The sequence below is a fragment of the Zerene cesonia genome, chromosome 13 (assembly GCF_012273895.1).
Source record: "Zerene cesonia ecotype Mississippi chromosome 13, Zerene_cesonia_1.1, whole genome shotgun sequence".
Classification (NCBI taxonomy): Eukaryota; Metazoa; Arthropoda; class Insecta; order Lepidoptera; family Pieridae; genus Zerene; species Zerene cesonia.
Window position 1 is genome coordinate 4,840,245 of NC_052114.1, and position 14,506 is coordinate 4,854,750.

The following is a 14,506-nucleotide window of genomic DNA, read 5'->3' on the forward strand; positions in this document are numbered from 1 at the left end:
TTTTTCTTTCAGATTTCGGGCGTCAAAAGAACACTGACACATACAAATAGTTTTACCGGCGAGCGCGTACCACGATATGGAGTTGAGACGCCACATGAAGAAGAATTGGGAAAATGTTTAGGAGAACTTGATCGCTGGGGTGTTGATATTTTCCGTATTGGTGATCTTTCGTGCGGCCGTCCACTAACAGCAGTTGCCTACGCCGCTTTCACATCTCGAGAGCTTCTTTCTACGTTACAAATCCCAGCTAGGACGTTCCTTGCCTTTGCAGTTACACTGGAGGAACACTATTGCCGTGATAATCCTTTCCACAACTCACTCCACGCAGCTGATGTCACACAATCAACACATGTACTTCTAAATACTCCAGCGCTTGACGCAGTATTTACTCCAATTGAAGTTTGCGCTGCACTATTTGCAGCATGCGTCCATGACGTCGATCATCCTGGTCTCACAAATCAATTTTTGGTCAACTCCAGCTCAGAATTAGCACTCATGTATAATGACGAATCAGTTCTCGAAAATCACCATCTCGCTGTTGCCTTCAAATTGTTACAAAACGATGGATGCGACATTTTTATAAACCTTCACAAGAAACAAAGGCAAACGTTGAGAAAAATGGTAATTGATATGGTACTCTCAACCGACATGTCTAAACATATGAGCCTCCTTGCAGATCTGAAGACTATGGTGGAAACCAAAAAAGTAGCAGGAAGTGGAGTGTTGTTGTTGGATAACTATACTGACAGAATACAAGTTTTAGAGAATCTCGTACATTGTGCCGATCTGAGTAATCCAACTAAACCTTTACCTTTATATAAGCGATGGGTCGCGTTGTTAATGGAAGAATTCTTCCAACAAGGTGATCGTGAAAGAGAACAGGGCATGGATATAAGTCCTATGTGTGACAGGCACAATGCTACGATTGAAAAATCTCAAGTCGGTTTCATAGACTACATTGTGCACCCCTTATGGGAAACATGGGCAGATCTAGTTCACCCAGACGCACAAGATATTTTGGACACTCTTGAAGAAAACCGTGACTACTATCAAAGCATGATTCCTCCATCACCACCGCCGATTCCAATACAATCGCATTCAAATGTGGATGATGATCGCCCTGAGCAAATTCGCTTCCAAGTAAGTATTTATTACCTGTCTCAAAAGCAAAATATTTCATTAGTATTTATTTTATCCATAATATCTAAATATTATATTTTAAGTTTCTTACTCAAAGAACTGAGTATCCAGAATAAACAATTTTCCCAAAAACCTTACACTTACGAAGTAACTACAATTAATAATTACCCGTTTTATTTTTATAGGTAACTCTCGAAGAGGGTGAAGGTTCAGAAGAATGCGAGGGCGAAGGGGATGGTGGAATGTGACGGAAGCTGGTGGGCATTTGTAAGAAACTCTCTGAGAAAATGCAAGTGTGGTGGAAGCTCTGGCAGTAGGGCGGACGCTGGGCAGAAGCTCACCTCGCACCACCGCTGTTACTTAGACGGCGCGAGGCTCGTTGGATAATAATTACACTTGTTGACGCTTAAACTGTCGGAATGAAACGATTCACTCGGAGATCGTGTCATTTCGACGATAATTATTTGTATGTGATTACTACGCAGTGTTGTTTAGAGTTACCTAACGACTAAGTATATCCCTCCAATGACTGTATAACATTCGATTGTTTAGTGTTTTGTAACGACCGTTTTGTTTTGTCTAACCAAAGATATATGAAGTCTACTTTTTAGTTTACTTTCGATTTCCCTGTAAGTAGATGGTCTCCAACTTGTAAAATTAAATTCGTGTAAGTAGATTTAGTCGTCGACATCATACGTCGATTAAAGTAAGGACATTGAAAACGCTTATTAATTGGTATGAAAGGGTAATTTATATTGTCATATCATCCACATTTCTCATATTTAATACGGGTTTGCGATAATGATGTTAATCACAAAAATTTATTAACATATTAGATATCTTAAACGTAGTGTTTTAAGATAATATCGTCTTTTGATTCGTTGCCATGTCTTTTTCTGAATATTATATATTCGGCCAGTCACTTGTAAAAAGACAAAATGGATTTCATCCTATTAGATAGCTTTACTTCATTGATTTGATAACCTAATGGCACCTCATTTCTTGTTATGGATCGCTGGCGATCCCATTATTTTCTCTTAGAATAATTTATTATTTTTGTACATTACTTATAAACCTAGTTATTTATCCAATAATTAGTTGGGAATTTTAGGTATATTTTTTGATGCAACTAACGGCTTGAAGTATTGAAGTGTTAAATACTAACAATGGCGTGGTTTGTGACTAAGTTTTACACTTGACACTCATAGAGTTGAGAATTCAGACAGGCCGGGCTTTGCAATAGTTTTTAATACTTAGTGAGTAATTTGTCAAAAACCTAGGCGCACAACACCTTGAGATTTATTCTGTAAAAATATTAGAAGAATTCTTCACATTTATAAATCAGACGGACTACAGAAAGCCAAAAACAACGACATATCGTCGCTGATCTAATTGTATATTTATTATTAATATTACAACTTGCATCTATTTACTTTACCTCCTATCTAACGTTTAATCTAACTTCCTGACTAATCGCTGAAACAACACAAGAGTATGAAAAAATGTATTATGGTTGCATTTCTAGTATCCATTGACTTAGTCTACAATTATAAGAAACGTATTTATGAGCTGGTCTCTATATTTTTATGTACTCAAAAGATATTTGTTTACTTTATGAATTAATTACCTATTTGTTCCTATTTTATTCATTGTTTACTTTTGCAAGTATTGCTTATCATTAGATGCATCGTTCATAAATTTTTGTGTAAAGAATGAAGGTCCAATGTAATGTACACTTTCATATAGGAATTTAGATTTCTAAAAGGAGCAGAGAATGCAGCAAGCAAGGTCACAGTAATCTCTGTGTGTGATGGTTTTTTAAATATTGGTATTGTTTAGACCCTTGTATGTCGACAAAGACATAAAAATAAAAACGCTTATTTACTAATATATGTTGTAGATACATTACGCTTAGACACATTTGTTTTAAAATATATACATTGTACGTACGTAATAGAATTAAAATATTTGTACCTATATTAGATCTGTGTGATGTACGTAGACTGTACATTCGTATGTAATTTTCTAGTTCACATGAACAGATCTATCAATAATGAACCTTATTGGCTTTATTAAAAATTTGTAATATTATTATACCCGATAATAATATCTTGAAATATTATCCTCCTAACTATAACTAGTAATTAATATGCTCGTTGTTATAAATAAGGTTTAATGGAGATGTACCTACCTACGTTTATCAATAAAAAGTCGAATATCAATATCTATTACATTAATAAAACAGATTTTTATGTATTTATATTGTTCATTATTGTTTATTATATAGTTGATGGTATCTGCTCAGATTATGTTACAGTTAAACCTCGAAAATTGTAAAACGCATACTACATTTTTCATATAGAGATGACTTCATCACTCTTTTTGCAGGATAGTAAAAGAAATATTTAAGAATCTTAAAAGTCATTGCACAATATATAGAACTAAATAAACATTCAGTAACAGTAAAGTTCAACATCAAAATGAGATTCGCATACATGTACTAATGATCTTTGTGACCTATATATCTAATTTTCAAGGATTAACTGTATGTATTTGTCGATTACAACTAGCTAACTACCAAAGAACAAAAATTAGTTCGTATTGTTTATGTGCATCTGGTATGTCACTTCTATATCGAATTACTTGTGTAGAAATATTTCGAGGATAAGTATTTTTCCGAGACTTTAATATTAAACCTAAATGTGTTTCGTCACTTTGGAGATCTAACGCTATGATTGGATAATACTTAGGTGGTTTATAAACACGGTGTTAAGTGTGCAATGCTGGTCATTCGCATTACTTTTTGGTTCTGTTAAATTAAATAGCTTATAATAGTTTAAATGAATATTTGAGTTGATTTAAAAAATATTAATGTATTTAGAATAAAAACATATTGAAGAAAAGTGCGGCTGTTTTATTTTGGACACCTATCTTACTATTTCTGAATAAACTTTGTAGCGGCACTAAAATTTTAGAATAACTATCTCATAGCTAATTAAAAAATGTCCTAGTGCTTAAAACTAGAATATACTAAAAACTTTTAACGGATTTTAAACGCGATTTATTTGCGAGGGTGTCACGCTGGGAGACTGACCTCCCCGTGACCACGCTCGCTGTAAAGTGTTCGAAACATCGGGTTAATAATATAATGAATAAATCGCGTTTAAAATCCGTTAAAAAGTTTTTCATTTCTAAATGTATAATACTCTCGTAAAATCAAACACAAGAAAATACTAGAATATGCTATATAAACTAAACTATATTTTTTTACACTACTATTTAGTCATATATTTATTTTCGATTGGTTTTATCACAATAATCAATATTGTATAAGTCTGTCTATAGTCTATATTCAAACTCAAAGTGGTCAAAGATTTATCCCGCAAAACCCTGTACCTTTTAAAATAAGAGAATGATATTAAAACCAAAAAATATAAGATGTACATTACCATGTTAACTTCCACCGGAAATTGCTTTGGACGAGATTTGATAAGTAGCATAACTAATCATCCATTTTATTACCATGGCAACCTCGAATATTAATTATTTGTTGTAAACAGAAATAGATCATCTACTATATAAAAATAAGTCGGGTTTTCCTTCCTGACGCTATAACTCCAGAACGCACGAACCGATTTCCACAGTTTTGCATTCGTTGGAAAGGTCTTGGGCGTCGTGAGGTTTATAGCAAAGAAAATTCCGGAAAATTTTCAACAGAAAAGCGGGAAAAACGAAGCCATCTGGTGGCGAAACGGAGTTCGCCGAGTTTGCTAGTCTTAGATAATTTAATCTTTGTTTACTCGCCTTATAACGGTTCCGCCTCGTGATAGACAGACAGACAGACAGACATCAAAGTCTTAGTACTAGGGACACGTTTTACCCTTTAAGTACGGAACTCATAAAATAATTCAAATTGTTACATAGAAGTTGCATTTTGTATCTGTATAATCGAAGAAAAGTAAGTGTTACATAACAGCCACACTTACGCAGTGGAAACAACTTTACTAACTATGGGGTGTTCATAGCCTACCGTACGTTACTAAAACCACAGTGTTCTATCTATCGAGCCGCATTTTTTACGAGGCCACGTACCATTTACGGAGGCTCATTACCGGACCGTACATTATTTTGACCGTAATATTTATTGTAGTATATACATACTACAATATATATAATATATATAATAGTAAGGCAGTATTTACAAAAGTACATTTAATAAAAAAAATCTAAGTTTGCATTCAAGGATTTTTTTAACATCTAGTAGTTTTCTTTTTCATTTGAGCAACATTATTGATTTTGTTTATGGTTAAATGTCAACTGCTAACTGTAATCCATATGTCATATTACTAATATGTTATCTGTGCGTTATGCGATCAATCGAATCATCGATCGGCATACAAACGCGATACATATAACTTTGAAAATCTCAATTCGTTTATCGCAGTTACTTTAATTTAAAAACTATTTCAAAATGGTTAAGCTTACAATCGAATTAATTCAAAGTTCGCTGCAATATATGAATCCTTGTCGAGATCGAGAATTGGATCTTAGAGGTTATAATTGTATTTGTTTGTTGTTTATACCTATAATAATTAATATGTATTTTATTTAAAATATAATTTTTATTTATACTAAAATGACCATTGAAGGCTTACGTAGTACTTATACCAACTTACAGGTTACAAAATCCCCCAAATAGAAAACATGGGTGCCACTTTAGACCAGTTTGATACAATAGATTTTTCGGACAATGATATCAGAAAACTTGATGGATTTCCCTTACTTAAAAGACTAAAATGCTTGTTTCTAAACAACAACCGAATTGTGTAAGTATTGTTCAATGTTAAGACTAAAATCAAATCCTACAGACTTAAACATAACTCAGTGAATGTCACTTACTATATCATTTGGCTTCAAAGAGGCTAACATTTAAACTTATCTACCTACACTCACCAACAAACAAGCGAAACTTAAAAAATTTAGGATTATGACAAACATTACCTTGATTTTCTTATTAATTGTTACTCTTCATTTATTTAAGCTGCAGCTTACTATCTTAATTAGACATTTAATCTTCCTCTTTATTGAAAAATGCTGTTTAATTATTCCATTCCGACAGTTAGGCGACAGTTATAAATGTACACTGTATGAATATATGACTTAAATATAATTACCCTTTTTCAGACGCATAGGAGAAAATTTAGAACAGTATTTGCCTAACTTGGAATCCCTAATATTAACAAACAATAATATATCAGAACTGGGAGATCTTGATCCACTTGCTTCCTTGACTAAGCTGCGAACTCTTTCACTTATGCACAATCCAGTGGCTAATAAACAGCACTATAGGTAAGTTTTTGTAGTATCAAATGAAATCAAAAACTCTTTATTGTGGTCCTTTACAAGAAGAGTACAAACAAGAAAATCAATAAAATCTCAAGTATATTATGTGTAAAGATGCTATAAGGTTACATTTTAAATATGCTCCAAAAAAACTGTAAAACATATTTGATTTTATTTTTATTATTAGTTTTATAACATTCAAATGCTTTTTACATTAGAAATTTTTGAAGGATAGAAAAAGAAAGTTGATCATGTGGCAGGATGTAAACCTGCACCTTTTTGCCAAACCTTAGCAATGCCTAGCCCGCCCGTGATCCTGCCTCAGCAATTGAACTGACTCATTTTGTTTCATGAGCCTAAGGGACAATTCACGCCATCTATTAAGATGATTAAAATCCATTTCAACCAATATGAAACATTTCAATTATTACAATATTGTATCAATGGTATGCAACCTTTTTAAATTTTACTATAGTGTTCATTCAAATGCTTTAATGAGATATTTTTAAAGAGTAGAAAATTGTATTTTCATATCATTAATAGGCATACACACAAGCAAACCCAAAATTCAACAATGTTGTAAATTGAAGAAAGTTTTGTTAGCCATCTATTAAATTTGCTTAAATGGTTACAGAGCTTATGTTGCCTTTAAACTACCTGAACTAAGGCTTCTAGACTTCAGAAAGATCAAACAAAAGGAAAGGGATGAAGCAAATACACTTTTTAAAAGTAAAAAAGGGAAAGAAATTCAAAAGGAGATTACAAGAAAAGCTAAGACATTTGTTCCTGGTGGAAATATGCCAGATCCAAAAGTTACAAGTAAGTACTGGTTTTTTTTGGAGTGATAACAAATTTTTTAAATTGATATGTTGAGTTTGTTGAGAGAGAAAATGAAAAGTTAAGTAATAATCATATTTTATATATAGGATGTCTTGCCGCTGATTGCATAAAAAATACTGATGAAATCCCCGCACATTTTTTTCTATTAGATGAGTTCTTAAAATTATGTGCAGACTCCTAATTGGCCACTTAACCACCTTTGCCGCAAGTGTGCATAAGTACAAAATTATGTTCTCATACACACATAAGATTATGTTCTCATAGCGAACCGATATGTGCCGTATGCGCGAAGTTAGGAATCTTAAACATGCAGTTTAAGAAGAAATCAAGAAATTTGTATGTCAATTTGTTGTTTAAGTATTTTTACTTAATCAGCATATTGAGCATAGTATGACCACTAGTATGACGCCCTGTACATTATATCAGAAGCATCTAATTCAAAACAATAAAGTTACATGATCCCATAGTGTAAAACAAAAAAAATTCAAAACAATAATTTATCACAACAACTAAGGATCTATAGGCAAAAATATTTAATCCAGTTGCAAGTCTTTTTTTTCCTGTTATGCCTAATACCTGTATAAAAACTTCTTTTTTTACTGCATGTCACAATTTAAAAATAAATTAAATTCTTTTCTTTACAATTTCAAGATCTTACACCCCAAGAGATCCACAAAATCAGGGAAGCTATCAAGAATGCTTCATCCCTGCAAGAGGTGGAGCGGCTAACAAGGATGTTACAGGCGGGCCAAATACCTGGGCAAAAACCTTTACAACCACAAACACAACAAAATGGACAACGTAAGCATATTTATTTATTTATTGCTAATTTGATGTTTGGGAAGTATGAATATGTCTGTTGTTGCCTGCGTTTTAACAAGTGTCATACATCTCAGATTTTTAATTGGTCTATCGGAATTTATACATTTTTCAATGATTCAAATGCGCATCATAATCGATCTTTCCTTCATTGGTATGAGATGTTTAATAGCATTTAAAGTAAACTATATCTCTGTCTATTGTCCTAACTATCTCCAAACACAAAAATCATTTCATAAAGAAAACAAACAAATACACTTTCGCGTTTTAAGAATAAAATATGAAATTGATACATCATTGCTAGTTATATTAATTAATATTGGCCATAATTGTTTATAGTTACAAGAAGGCTACAGACGAAAAATATACCCACAAATGCTAGGACACTGCATGGATATTTTATTATCACAATAAACATGATCATTATATTACTTTTATATATTGATGATAATCACATATTTTATTAACAGGACATGCTGGTGACACAGCGTCTTCCATCCGATCTCATTAACTCCACTGATAATAATTTCTATTTTTTATTATCTTCTAGTTTTTGGATTTATCAGTTCTCTTATTTTTTATATAATGTGAATTCGCTAAACTGAACAATAATAAACTAATTATTTGATCCTATCATTTCAGAAGAAGAAGATGAAGAAATGGATACAAGTCAGAGTAATGGACAATAGTTAAACAATATTTTTTTTTGTATGGTATTAGCTATAAGAACAGATACTTCTGTAGATTTCTTCTACACATACATATTTTGCTGATAAGAACAGAACTCTTCAGAATATTATGCGAAAAAGATTGATACTACACCAGATACTTCCATTCCTCATGTTAGTTTTACAAGCTCCCACAACTAATTTTAAATAAAAAATATTTTTAGTATATTATTATTCGTTTTATTTCATACTGCATAAGATCACATTTCAATTTCTTCATTAATTTGGACATAATAAAAAGTTTTTTTTAATGATAAATAGTTGACATAGAAGAAGTTATTATTTAAATTCTTTGAATTTACTGTTTAACAAGTGATCGTCGCCTGCATCTAAATAAACGGTGTATATCATTGGAAGAAGAATTTTACGACCTAAGAGTTCTTTGATGGTAGGTCTTTTATCGGGTAGAATAGAAAGCATAGCATCTATTAGATCTTGTATACCTCTCTCATATATCGTAAAATCAATTGGATGGACACTGCCGCTAGTTATTACTTTAACCAATCCAATTAACGTCTGAAAACATAATTATGGTATAAATTTAATTATTACATTTAATACAGGTATGTAAATTTTTTTCATACACCAACAAAATATTTCGAGATAAAACTTACTTCAGAATCGAAAGCTCTTTTATGTGTACACATTTCATATAATAAGCAGCCCAGAGCCCAAATATCGCTTTTAGTGTCGTAGAGCTTTCCTTCACAAAGCTCTGGCGCTAAATAATAGGGCGTGCCAATTACGGTCGCAGTTTTTTTTGCACTAAAATACGAATCTTATTCAAAATCAACCTGATTATAATTTACATATAAAAGAAACATTACATTAAGTTATACCTTGCTAACATTTTAGATATCCCAAAATCTCCTATTTTTACTAATACACCGTTTTCACCTGCCAGTAATATGTTTTCTGCCTTCAGGTCTCTATGAATTATATCTAAACTATGGATATAATTTACTCCTAGGAGGACTTGACAAAAGTAAAACAAGATTTCCTGAAATTTTAAAAATATAAACCTACATACCAATTGCATGCAGCCTCTTAAATCGTGTGTGTTTTCGTAAATTGCATTTACGATATTTAGTAGGTAAGTAAGATAGCCTCGCTCGCGATCGCTTTACATTATCGCGTAACAGTTGTACATATTTCCATCCTCTATGAGCAAACTAGTTTCATTAAAAAAAATGTGCTTTCCAAAGAATTCAGGACCTCTATCTGTTCTTCAAATATGATCGGAAATTGTGATCATTTACAATTTTCCTTTCCGCTACGCCCTAGCTACTCCCATGTAGTCAAAGAATATTTAAACAGTCCCGGGTTTTTACCGCATAATTCCCGTGCCCATGGGATTTCCGAAACAAAAATTAGCATATGTTATTTCGCGGGTCTCAAACTATGTTTTCACAAAATTTCATCCAAGATGGTTAAGGCTTGAAATATCGACAGACAGATTTCCTGGATTGTGCATTTTTACTCACCTGCTGCTTTATGAGCTTGGGACATCTCTGGTACATATATTCTGCTAAGTTTCCACAAGTTGCATATTCCATTGATATCAAAACGTGATTTTCAACATAATAGCAATTATAGAATTTTATTACATTAGGGTGATTCATAGACGACAAAATATTGACTTCGTTAGCAATGTCCTACGCATAAAAAATAATAATAATAATAAAATTGGTATATGATACATACAAAAATTAAATGGTTGGCGATAATCACGATTGGTAGAGGTTGGGTGATGGTAAAGGTTATTTGAAGCAAAAAATGTAGCTTCTTCTTTCGGTTCTGTAATTATAAAGTTGACGCTAGTACCGCCCAACGGTACCTAGTACCTCGCTTGATTTATGCTGTCGTATGATGAAAGCAAGTTTTATTATTGTGTGCAGCATACATTAAAATTTTATTGTAAAACGCAGATTTATAATATATGTCTTACCTTATTATGTGCAGGTATTTTAACATTTAGCTCTATATCCTTGACAATTGTTAATTGTTTATCTTTCTTCTTCTCACACAGGTAAACATTACTTAAAGAAGTAAAATGAAATTAAATACTGTAACTATATTTACTAAAAAAAAATAGTTTAATTAAATATGAAACGAACCCGTAAGTTCCCTGACCGATCGTTTTTAAAACTTTCAAATTGTTTTTCTTAAATCTTTTATTTATGTCCATGTTATTTAAACTCAATGAATTTAAAATTATAGTTTCAGTCGGTCTTTTTTCCTTTCTTTAATACTTCGTCAACTTCTTATTTTGTAAATAAATATTACGATTCGTTTAGAAAAAAAATTAAATCACTTTTATAAAAGTACCCACATCTATAAAAATCCATCATTCACAGAGTATTGAGCTACTGAAGAAAAAAGGAAAATAAAATCTTATATCTGGACCTATTTGGATAAGTAAAAAAAATAAACAGTAAAAATACATTTTTGTAGTTCTGTTGTTGAGCTGGTTTTTAAACAATTTTTAAATGTGGTAATCGAGCATGCTTTGGAGAAGATCGGCGTGAAATAGCATACTCCTGTGTTTCGTTCGGTGAGTTGGGGAGCCGGATGTCCGTATCTTTTTCCTTACCCTTCCTAGTCTTTTCCTTTATTCCGCTCGTGTATATATCCTTTCTTAATCACTTTCCAATTTAAAGTCGGCAACCATTTGTAGAGGCTGTTCATGGGCGATGGGAGCCCTTACCACCAGGCGACCCACCAGCTCCATTGCCGACGAGAACAAAAAATAAGATAAGCACATGTAGATTTTCGTGGCCTGTATGAGATCATGAGGTCTCAATCCCTACAAAGAATTCCCTGAATAGATTGGATATCGAGCTTTATCAAGTTAATAAAACGAGGTATATCGAAATTGCATCGGTAACGTTTTACGAAGATCAGTGTTTCAGAAATGATAAAATGATTCTTCTCTTACATCAAATATCTTTAAATATAATTATTACTCTCCCCTAGTGGCAATTCTAGTTCATTCTGTAAAAAAAAACAATACATTTCATGGTTAATATTGATACTCAAAGAAAGATGACGTGACGTATAACGTATGTAGTATACATTTATTTAAATAAACGCTATATGGGTGCTTATTAATCTACACTAAATTCAGTCGTCTTACTTAAGTTGTCACTGAATTTAGGAAAGATTAGGATCCTAACTGACTTAAAGTCAGGATGATTTCTATTTGAATGATTTAGAGGCCTAATTAGTAACTCATTAACCACGAAGTTCAACCACCAGTGACCAAAAGTCCATAGCGACATTGAGGTTAGAATTTATTAAGGCAACTGGAACATTTCATGCAGAACGGCAACAGACGACCACTATATGGAATATAAAAATTGTGTCCTAACAAAAATTGTTTCAGGAGATGAGTATTTTCTGTCTTGTGTTGACTTATAAGAATCGAAGATTTAAAACTCTCGATGTGGAACTCCAAGTGGAAGTCTTGGCAAAAGCTGTTCAATCTAATGGACATTTTCTGTTGACTTATTATAATCTAGATCTGGACCATTTGACGAAGAAATAAAGAAATCTACGGAAATTCGGGAAGGAACGTATTTCACCTATACCATAAACGTAATTTTATTAAAAGCCTCCAGTTGTTCACGGTCAAAGTTCACGAGAACAAAGTCACAGACTCCAGTTAGTAGTTCATAATAATATAATATGTTACGATACGATAAAAGGTACAAAATCAAACAATATGAACCTCATAATACATTTCTTACTAATGTTTATTTTTTTCATGCCCTGTTTACATTATCCTGCAATTTATTCATCCAAAAAGTATGCTTTCTAGTTATTGGATCAAGTCTATGTTTTCATTATATATGGAGTGATGTAAGTGCTATATATCGAATTTGTACTGGACAGATTTCATTCACTGGACTAGAATAATGTACAGTAGGCATTAGTACAACAAATATGAAAAAGAACTCAAGTATAACCAATAATACACCTAAATCAATCTATTTCTTTATTTACAGGTGATTTTTGTTAATCATGATTAAGCAACTCCTACAAGACGATTTTCCCGAATACGTAAACGACGTTCACGCTCAAACTCCTTCATCCTTAGAACATAACTGAAACAAAACAAAATCACATTTTACTTTATTTGTAATATTTATTACAGCTATGATTTCTACTTAATTAATGGCAACTTTTGAACATAAAAAACTAGCTTTAACTGTATTAAAATCTGCTCAATGTTTCAATAATTACTAATTAACTAGCAATTTAACTACTTATGTGTGGACATCTTATTTTTAAATATTTCATGATTTCCCTTATTTTTTAAATATTCTAATGACTCTGTAAATAAAGCTTTGATATTCATCTCATTAATAAGTTATTTAGGGTAATTTTATGATTCCTTTGATTATTACAGTCTGTCTCCTTTCAGGGACAGTATATTGGTTGGTGCTATCGCTGGCAGGATTGGTGTATGGCCTGTGTCACATCCCCAAATGTTAATACAGAAGCTGTAATTACTGCGATTGTATTGAATCTTGAGGTGTTTTATGCTTAAAACATGAGGCTTTGTTATGGTTTGCCATAATTGGCCAGGCTAGTAAACTAGAAAAGATGATCTAGCCAAAAATAAGATGCACTGAAGTTAGTAATAGTAGTTTTTACATACACATAAAATTTACAAGGTTAACTCATAAGACATTAGGAGTCTAGCTATTTGATTGAATGTAAGTAACAGATACTTAATGACAAATTTGATATTACAATCTTCTGTCATTTAAAAATAACCATATTTAATTAAATGGAATGTATAATACTTACTCCTGGTGTTCACAGTTTAAATAATCGTGTTTCTCATGAGCACATTTGTAAACAAGTGGCATATTCTTATAGCGGCATACTTGATATTCCAACAAGTAATGCGCACAATAGTCTCGATACTTTGGAGGAATTTTTGCAGAAATTAAATCTTCTTCGCTGGCTACCATTTCTGTGAAAATCGAAATTGTAATTGTCAATTTTAATAAGTACACAGGAGATTACATAACCGATGTTCCAACAAAACAGTAGTTCTTTATTAACAATTCCAAGAACTAAAAACTCCTATATGTTTAATGACTAACTACCTCGCTGTTTTCTTTCGTATGAAAACCCATCGTGCGAATTAAAAGTCGGTTTATCATCCATTTTTAAGTCTAGATGTCGGCTATTAAAACTTCCCATAACCTGCCCCATGATGTTGTAAAATTTAGTTTCTGATATTAATATTTAATGAATTGAGAATAAGATGTGGTGATTTAATTTTACTGTAATATTTACAGTATTTATCAAATAGCCAAAAAGGATCTATTTACGAAATGACAGGCAACAGCCTGAATGGCTGATATCAAAATATTAGACCAGAAAAACTGACAGATATGACACTTGACAGTGTAGAAACAGATTATTTTACACTATAACTATAGAGAAATAAAAAAAATTGTTTACCCAATGGATACGATATTATGTACATGATCCATAAGTGCTACGCCAGGGCGCTCCGCTATTTACTTGAATTCTACACGTTCTTCTAAACCTTAGGTTTTACTTCTTAATTATTCAGCTGCTTGAAAATCTCATACATCAAATAAATATCTTTTTTA

The 14,506-nt window shown here is 32.2% G+C and overlaps 4 protein-coding genes across 21 annotated transcripts in view; 2 read left to right on the plus strand and 2 right to left on the minus strand.

Annotated features, from left to right (window-relative positions):
- LOC119831464 (cAMP-specific 3',5'-cyclic phosphodiesterase) overlaps positions 1–2,456 on the plus strand; it is a 187,308-nt gene extending 184,852 nt beyond the window's left edge. For all 17 annotated transcript variants that reach the window (XM_038354824.1, XM_038354825.1, XM_038354827.1 and 14 more), the window contains 2 exons: positions 13–1,140; positions 1,326–2,456. In XM_038354824.1, the coding sequence (XP_038210752.1) occupies positions 13–1,140; positions 1,326–1,388 (1,191 nt within the window). In that variant the 3' untranslated portion in view covers positions 1,389–2,456. The remainder of the gene's footprint in view (positions 1–12; positions 1,141–1,325) is intronic.
- A 3,031-nt stretch (positions 2,457–5,487) lies between these two features.
- LOC119831455 (U2 small nuclear ribonucleoprotein A') lies at positions 5,488–9,039 on the plus strand. Of its 2 annotated transcripts, XM_038354800.1 has the most exons (6): positions 5,488–5,693; positions 5,819–5,966; positions 6,325–6,489; positions 7,118–7,302; positions 7,975–8,124; positions 8,785–9,039. In XM_038354800.1, exons 1-6 carry the CDS (start codon positions 5,612–5,614, stop codon positions 8,829–8,831), a joined length of 777 nt encoding a protein of 258 aa, XP_038210728.1. In that variant the 5' UTR covers positions 5,488–5,611; the 3' UTR covers positions 8,832–9,039. The 2 variants fall into 2 exon arrangements, with proteins under 2 accessions (XP_038210728.1, XP_038210727.1); XM_038354799.1 differs by lacking the exon at positions 8,785–9,039 and having other exon boundaries at positions 7,975–8,370.
- An 89-nt stretch (positions 9,040–9,128) lies between these two features.
- LOC119831456 (serine/threonine-protein kinase Nek8-like) lies at positions 9,129–11,058 on the minus strand. The gene is made up of 6 exons (XM_038354801.1): positions 10,988–11,058; positions 10,819–10,909; positions 10,355–10,525; positions 9,710–9,870; positions 9,485–9,635; positions 9,129–9,386 (listed from the first exon to the last, which is right to left on the minus strand). Exons 1-6 carry the CDS (start codon positions 11,056–11,058, stop codon positions 9,150–9,152), a joined length of 882 nt encoding a protein of 293 aa, XP_038210729.1. The 3' UTR covers positions 9,129–9,149.
- A 1,789-nt stretch (positions 11,059–12,847) lies between these two features.
- On the minus strand, positions 12,848–14,274 carry LOC119831418 (NADH dehydrogenase [ubiquinone] 1 beta subcomplex subunit 7). Its single transcript, XM_038354749.1, has 3 exons — positions 13,991–14,274; positions 13,686–13,854; positions 12,848–12,976 (listed from the first exon to the last, which is right to left on the minus strand). The coding sequence occupies exons 1-3, from the start codon at positions 14,097–14,099 to the stop codon at positions 12,898–12,900; spliced, it is 357 nt and encodes a 118-aa protein (XP_038210677.1). The 5' UTR covers positions 14,100–14,274; the 3' UTR covers positions 12,848–12,897.
- Positions 14,275–14,506: the final 232 nt, after the last annotated feature.

Coding starts and splice junctions, on each gene's coding strand:
- LOC119831455 (XM_038354799.1), top strand. CDS start 5,612: ATGGTTAAGCTTACAATCGAATTAATTCAAAGTTCGCTGCAATATATG. Junction 5,694..5,818: donor TCGAGAATTGGATCTTAGAG/GTTATAATTGTA, acceptor ACCAACTTACAG/GTTACAAAATCCCCCAAATA. Junction 7,303..7,974: donor GCCAGATCCAAAAGTTACAA/GTAAGTACTGGT, acceptor TACAATTTCAAG/ATCTTACACCCCAAGAGATC.
- LOC119831456 (XM_038354801.1), bottom strand. CDS start 11,058: ATGGACATAAATAAAAGATTTAAGAAAAACAATTTGAAAGTTTTAAAA. Junction 9,871..10,354: donor CCAAGCTCATAAAGCAGCAG/GTGAGTAAAAAT, acceptor TTAAAATTTCAG/GAAATCTTGTTTTACTTTTG. Junction 9,636..9,709: donor ATATCTAAAATGTTAGCAAG/GTATAACTTAAT, acceptor TTCGTATTTTAG/TGCAAAAAAAACTGCGACCG.
- LOC119831418 (XM_038354749.1), bottom strand. CDS start 14,099: ATGGGGCAGGTTATGGGAAGTTTTAATAGCCGACATCTAGACTTAAAA. Junction 13,855..13,990: donor ATACGAAAGAAAACAGCGAG/GTAGTTAGTCAT, acceptor CGATTTTCACAG/AAATGGTAGCCAGCGAAGAA. Junction 12,977..13,685: donor TTAAACTGTGAACACCAGGA/GTAAGTATTATA, acceptor GTTTTGTTTCAG/TTATGTTCTAAGGATGAAGG.